Source organism: Musca autumnalis, unplaced genomic scaffold (assembly GCF_047663935.1).
Source record: "Musca autumnalis isolate F117 unplaced genomic scaffold, ASM4766393v1 scaffold_2, whole genome shotgun sequence".
In the NCBI taxonomy this organism is placed as follows: domain Eukaryota; kingdom Metazoa; phylum Arthropoda; class Insecta; order Diptera; family Muscidae; genus Musca; species Musca autumnalis.
The window spans coordinates 98699443-98706037 of NW_027411755.1; the positions used below are offsets into that span (position 1 = coordinate 98699443).

Below are 6595 nucleotides of genomic sequence, written 5' to 3' on the forward strand. Positions count from 1 at the left end.
ATAATATTTAATTTGTGAATATTTTTCCGGTAACTCACGAGAAGAAAATTTCCGAATGGAGTGCTGTTGGAGTACATGTCGAAATCTTAACTGGTGATGGGAAGACAACCCATTTAGCAAATGAAGTAAAAACAGTTCAGCTTGGAACAAATGGAGAGCGGAGGAAACACGCATGTTTGCGATTGAATTCAATGGAGAATTTTCATAATTTGTGTTAATGTAATAATGTTCTTAATATTTTTGTTTTACACAAATAATAAATGCATTTTATTTGTTCTGGCATATTTTGTAATGGCTTGCACAATTTCCGCAGAATGCCTGTTTCAAACACGTGCTTTGGACTGCCTCCTATTCTACCCCAAAGGGTTAGTTAAAATGCAGTGCCAAAGAGTCAGTTAAAATGCAGTGCCAGAGGGTCAGTTAAAATGCAGTGCCAAAGGGTCAGTTAAAATGCAGTGCAATGGAGTGCCTCTTTCAGTAGTCACGCTCTTGTAAAAATCATGAGTGAAAATGCATAATTTGATGCACTTCCAGATCACTTGTACATATCATTTAACTGCCTCTTTGGAGGCAAACTTTTTGCTGGGAACCTTTAATGACCCATCAAATTATGCATTTTCACTCATGATTTTTACAAGGGAGTGACCCCGGAAAGAGGCACTCCATTGCACCGCATTTTAACTGACCCTTTGGCATTGCATTTTAACTGAACCTTTGGCACTGCATTTTAACTGACCCTTTGGCATTGCATTTTAATTGACCCTTTGGGGTAGAATAGGAGGCAGTCCAGAGCACGTGCTTTGAATAACAAAATAAAATGCATTTATTATTTGTGCAAAACAAAAATATTAATAACTTTATTAAATTAACACAAATTATGAAAATTCTCTATTGAATTCAATCGCAAGCATGTGTGTTTCCTCCGCTCTTCATTTAATCCAAGCTTAAGTGCTTTTGCTTCATCTGCTAAATGGGTTTGATATTGTCTTCCCATCACCAGCTAAGATTTCGACATGTACTCCAACAGCACTCCATTGGGAAATTTCCTTCTCGTGAGTTACCGGAAAAATGTTCACAAATTAAATATTATTTAGTTTGTATTAACAAATGTTTGGAAATGTTAACACGATTATCTCTTTTTGGAAATGTATTCCGCTGCCTGTAGAGATGTACAAACTGATTTATGTACATGTAGGGATCTCTAACAACTGCTAATAAAATGTAGAGAACGGAGTGCCTTTTTCACGACTCCGTTTGCACTGCATCCGGATGCTGTTAAATTGTGAGGAATTGGAGTGCCTTTTTCACGACTCCGTTGAACTGCCTCCGGATGTTGTAAAAATGTCACAAATGGATGTGATTCTTTGGATTGCATCCAAATGCGGTTAAAATGTGAGGAATGGAGTGCCTTTTTCACGACTCCGTTTGAACTGCATAAAAACATGCCGCGAAAGAACTAGTCTACATTGCACTACTTCCAATTTATTTTGCTGGGGACCTCTGAGGTATATTGAACTAAATTCGTGACAGTGGATAGTCCACCATTAAGGTGCCAAAAAAGAACGTGTTACGAGCTAAATCATAGAAAGGATGAAAAATTTCAGAAGAATAGTTATAATATACCCAGCAAAAAGTTTGCCTCCAAAGAGGCAGTTAAATGATATGTACAAGTGATCTGGAAGTGCATCAAATTATGCATTTTCACTCATGATTTTTACAAGAGCGTGACTACTGAAAGAGGCACTCCATTGCACTGCATTTTAACTGACCCTTTGGCACTGCATTTTAACTAATCCTTTGGCATTGCATTTTAACTAACCCTTTGGGGTAGAATAGGAGGCAGTCCAAAGCACGTGTTTTGAAACAGGCATTCTGCGGAAATTTTGCAAGCCATTACAAAATATGCCAGAACAAATAAAATGCATTTATTATTTGTGTAAAACAAAAATATTAAGAACATTATTACATTAACACAAATTATGAAAATTCTCCATTGAATTCAATCGCAAACATGCGTGTTTCCTCCGCTCTCCATTTGTTCCAAGCTGAACTGTTTTTACTTCATTTGCTAAATGGGTTGTCTTCCCATCACCAGTTAAGATTTCGACATGTACTCCAACAGCACTCCATTCGGAAATTTTCTTCTCGTGAGTTACCGGAAAAATATTCACAAATTAAATATTATTTAGTTTGTATTAACAAATGTTTGGACATGTTAACACGCTAATCTCTTTTTGGAAAATGTATGCCGCTGCCTGTAGAGATGTACAAACTGATTTATGTACATGTAGGGATCTCTAACAACTGCTAATAAAATGTAGCGAACGGAGTCCCTTTTTCACGACTACGTTTGGACTGCATCGGATGCTGTTAAATTGCGAGGAATTGGAGTGACTTTTTCACAACTCCGGTGAACTGCATCTGGATGTTGTTAAAATGTGACAAGTGGATGTGATTCTTTGGATTGCATCCAAATGCGGTTAAAATGTGAGGACTGGAGTGCCTTTTTCACGACTCCGGTTGAACTGCATCAAAACATGCCGTGACAGAACTAGTTCACATTGCACTACTTCCAATTTATTTTGATGGGTATCTGTGGTAAGTATTGATCTATCTATCTTAACGGAATACATTATCACGTCATTTCATTAAACTTGTGTATATTTTATTTCAGGAACATTTGAATGATCTGAAGGACACACGAGAAAAACATTCCAAGGACCAAATAAACATAAGTCGCCGTATCAAGTAGTAACGCTCTAGTTCCAGTATCAAGGATCAAGATGGACCTGTCATATCCATAGATATACAAGATTATATTGTCATTTGTAATTTTTTTGCACACCATACAATAAAATAAAGTTTGGCTAATGCATACATAATGCATTTACTTCAACTTACTAGTAATTTTGGCTAAAATTTCTGACTACTGAATTGACTGGTTACTGGTAATGCAATGAAGAGACAAATGCCTTTCACACGACTATCGAATTGGGGGGTTACTGGTAATGCAGTGAGGGGACAATAGACCCCTTCCTATGACATCCCCATGTTAAATTCACCAGTCTATAACATTGCGAGTAGATTGGGTGGTAACTAGGGGTGTTTACCAGTAGCCAGCAAAATTGCTAGTTATTCCCCAGTTACCCGAACAACTGGGAAAGTTACAAACGATTTTTACCAACACATTCATACTTTTCTCTACACATATTCAAAAATTTATAAATGGATTTATGAAAAAGGTCCCAGTTGTTCAATAAGTAGGCATGTAACTAGTTACTCATTGATCCTAGTTACTTTACAACCAAAAAGGAGCCTATAGCCTGCATTTGTTCTGGAAATGGGCTTCCCTGCCTATTATGTCAATTCACCAGTTACAGGTAATGCGGCGTGGAATATATTGACTATTTTATAGACTACCGATGGATAGTGTAATCGACAATGTTTCTCTTTTGTAATCTCTTTTCAACATTATTTCTATTTTTAACACAATAGACAAAATATTCTCTCATTTTGTTTATTAAAATTAAAAACAAAACTTATTGATGCGCTTGTTGTGATAAAATTGAAGATGCAAACATTGAACATTTTAAGAAGAATATTTATAATATATATGTGGTAAGTATTGATACATATCTTGCCACAATTCATTATCGCGTCATATCATTTAACTTCTATACATTTTATTCCAGGAAATATTGAATAATCTGAAGGACCCACGAGAAAAATATTCCAAGGACCAAATAAACATAAGTCACTGTATCAAGTAGTCATACACTAGTTCCAGTATCAAGGATCATGATCTATATGTATACAAGATTATATTTGTCCTTTGTAAAATATTTGGACTCCATGTAATAAAATAGAGTGTGGTTAATGCATATATGCATTAACCCATTTATCTGACTTCAAGTTACTAGTATTTTTGGCTATCATTTATGTCTACCGAATTGACTGGTTACTGGTAATGAAATGAAGGGCAATTGGGTTTCCCAAGTCTATCGAATTGACTGGTTACTGGTAATGCAATGAAGAGACAAATGCCGGCATAAGTTGAATGTTTTCATTAAGCTCGGATCGGGACCAAATTTTTGTCACAGGTAGGTCTTGTCACCCTGATCACAAGTATATACAACATTTATTGCGGAAGTCCATACTTCCCGAGATATGGGCCTCCGAAGTTCCGAAAATTCCCTTGTTAAATGTCGGCTACTTAGAGAAAAATTTTAATTTAAAAGAAAATGTTATTCCCGTTCCCTAGATTGGCTCCTGTCCATAGCAGAAAGTCTTATGGGCCGATTCCGTACAGCGAGGCGAGTCATGTCGCGTCGTCTATCGTCTCTGTGACAAAATTTAAAAAATGCACTACGTACAGCGATTTTTTGAACCAGCATTTCAAATTGCTGTCTTGTAGTAATTTTCACCATTATAAGTACTGAAACACCAAAAACGTATATAATATTAAGTAAATTCACTTAAAATAAATGAAAATGTTACTTACGATTCAATTTTTCGCTGTACGGAATCGGCCCATTAAATCCCCGGCCGAAGGCCGGCTATATAGAAAAAATTAATAATTTTATCCGAGCATAATGCTTAAACTCAACTTGCTCCCAAATGCCTTTCACACGACTATCGAATTGGGGGGTTACTGGTAATGCAGTGAGGGGACAATAGACCCCTTCCTATGAGATCCCCATGTTAAATTCACCAGTCTGTAGCATTGCGAGTAGATTAGGTGGTAACTAGTTGTGTTTACCAGTAGCCAGCAATATTGTTATTCCCTAGTTATCCGAACAACTGGGTTTGTATTTTTGCTATTGTCTTGCCAATACTGGCATTTAAACGCCGGGTTGGGTTAAGGAAAGTAGTTCCTTGTTATGTTACCTAATTTAGGTGTTTCGACTAATTATAGACTGATAATTTTATTCTGTCCACTTATGCAATAAGAAGGCAATCGAGATCCTCTGGGTAATATAGAGGTATACCTCATATATTTTATTCAAATTTTGCTATAAATACCATTATTGCGACCCCTAATAATAATGCTGTTATTTCCTTAATTGACTGCCACAGTTTCGTTGATTCTTCAAGTAATTCCGGAAGAACGCTAACGGCTGCAATGTATATAAAGCCACCAGCAGTAAATGGTAAAACCCAAGGTGCTGCATCAGATTCTGCACCAATTCCAACTAAAGCCAATGCATTTCCTGAGAGAGCACCCAATGCCGTAACAAGTTGGAGACAAATCGCGTTTTTTCTTGAACATCCAGATTTAATAAGTATGGCATAATCGCCAATTTCGTGGGGAACTTCATGCAGAAGAATAGTTACGGTAGTGACCAAACCAATTTCATTTCCGGCCAAATATGATGCGCCAATAGCAAGACCATCTGTAAAGTTGTGCGCAAAGTCGGCAGCTAGATTTAAATAACCAGATATTTCGACTCGTTCCTCTTTCTTTACATGATCTTTTTTGTCTTTATTTTTCGTTTCCGGTACACCATGACTGTGGCCATTTTCTCCTTTGAAAAGACGAACCAATTTTTCTACAGTTAAGAATACAATAATTCCAGCGAGAACCCATAGTCCTGTACTGATATCATGATTGTGTTCATGTCCTTTGTCATGACTGTGACCATGTTCATGAATGTGGCTATGTTCATGAGAGTGTGCATGTTCAGGTTGGTGACTGTGATGTGGATGTGTCGCATGGGGAATCAGATGAAGAAAGGCATCCCCCAGTAATCCTCCTGACGCAAATGCCAAAATAATTTTTAATCTTGGTCTCATAGCTTCGCTGTTATCCAATGGTATCACAAATAAAAGTAAGAAAGGAGCAGCGCTTATAAACAACGTCGATCCCATTGAATATAACCAAACGTTACCTACATCTAAAAGAAAAGAATTAATAACTTCAATAAATATTAACACATTGTTAAAAATACCTAGGGGCTGTTCCTTCCTTGAGTGCACATATTGTTCGGAGACATGGCTTTTAATGTGTTCATTCGCTTCGCGGGAATATTTAAAGCTAGGACTTTCGTCAGTGTGGTCATGACCAAGAATCGATGCTGGTGAAAGCAATATTACAAACAAGAATAATACCATTACCCATATCTGAGATGTCCACTTATATCCAAAACATCCCAACATTTTATGATCTAAGGAATGAATATAATATATAAAATGAATAGTAACACGTCACAAATGTCGCGGAATATTGAAATGTAGAGATTAGAGTTGTGTAGTTCCTGAACGAACTAGTTCCAAGAAACTATTCCGAACAAGGAACTATTGGAACTATATCCGGCTCTTTCATTTATATAGTTCCATTAGTTCATATAGTTCCAGCCGTGCATATAATTCTTTTCACTTGTATAATTATTTTTTTTATTTAATTCAACACTCACATCGATCTTTCACGCTCGGTTCCTTCATCATTCCGATGCGGCCACATTGTTAAATAAACGTAAATCACATCCTCGTTACATCGCTGCAATTTATTAGCTGTGTTCCTTTACTTACCATTTTAACCATTTGTTACCATTTTTAACCTGCAAAGCGTTCCTTAACCCCGAAAAGTGGCAAAACT

General features: G+C 36.7%; 1 protein-coding gene and 1 long non-coding RNA gene across 2 annotated transcripts; one reads left to right on the plus strand and one right to left on the minus strand.

Annotated features, from left to right (window-relative positions):
- Positions 1-4955, plus strand: LOC141394346 (uncharacterized). Its single transcript, XR_012410370.1, has 3 exons — positions 1-1191; positions 1837-2598; positions 2675-4955. It is a non-coding gene; the product is annotated as an uncharacterized lncRNA (long non-coding RNA).
- Positions 4956-4963: 8 nt separating this feature from the next.
- Catsup (zinc transporter catecholamines up) lies at positions 4964-6283 on the minus strand. Its single transcript, XM_073968609.1, has 2 exons — positions 5949-6283; positions 4964-5894 (listed from the first exon to the last, which is right to left on the minus strand). The coding sequence occupies exons 1-2, from the start codon at positions 6154-6156 to the stop codon at positions 4999-5001; spliced, it is 1104 nt and encodes a 367-aa protein (XP_073824710.1). The 5' UTR covers positions 6157-6283; the 3' UTR covers positions 4964-4998.
- Between the last annotated feature and the right edge of the window lie 312 nt (positions 6284-6595).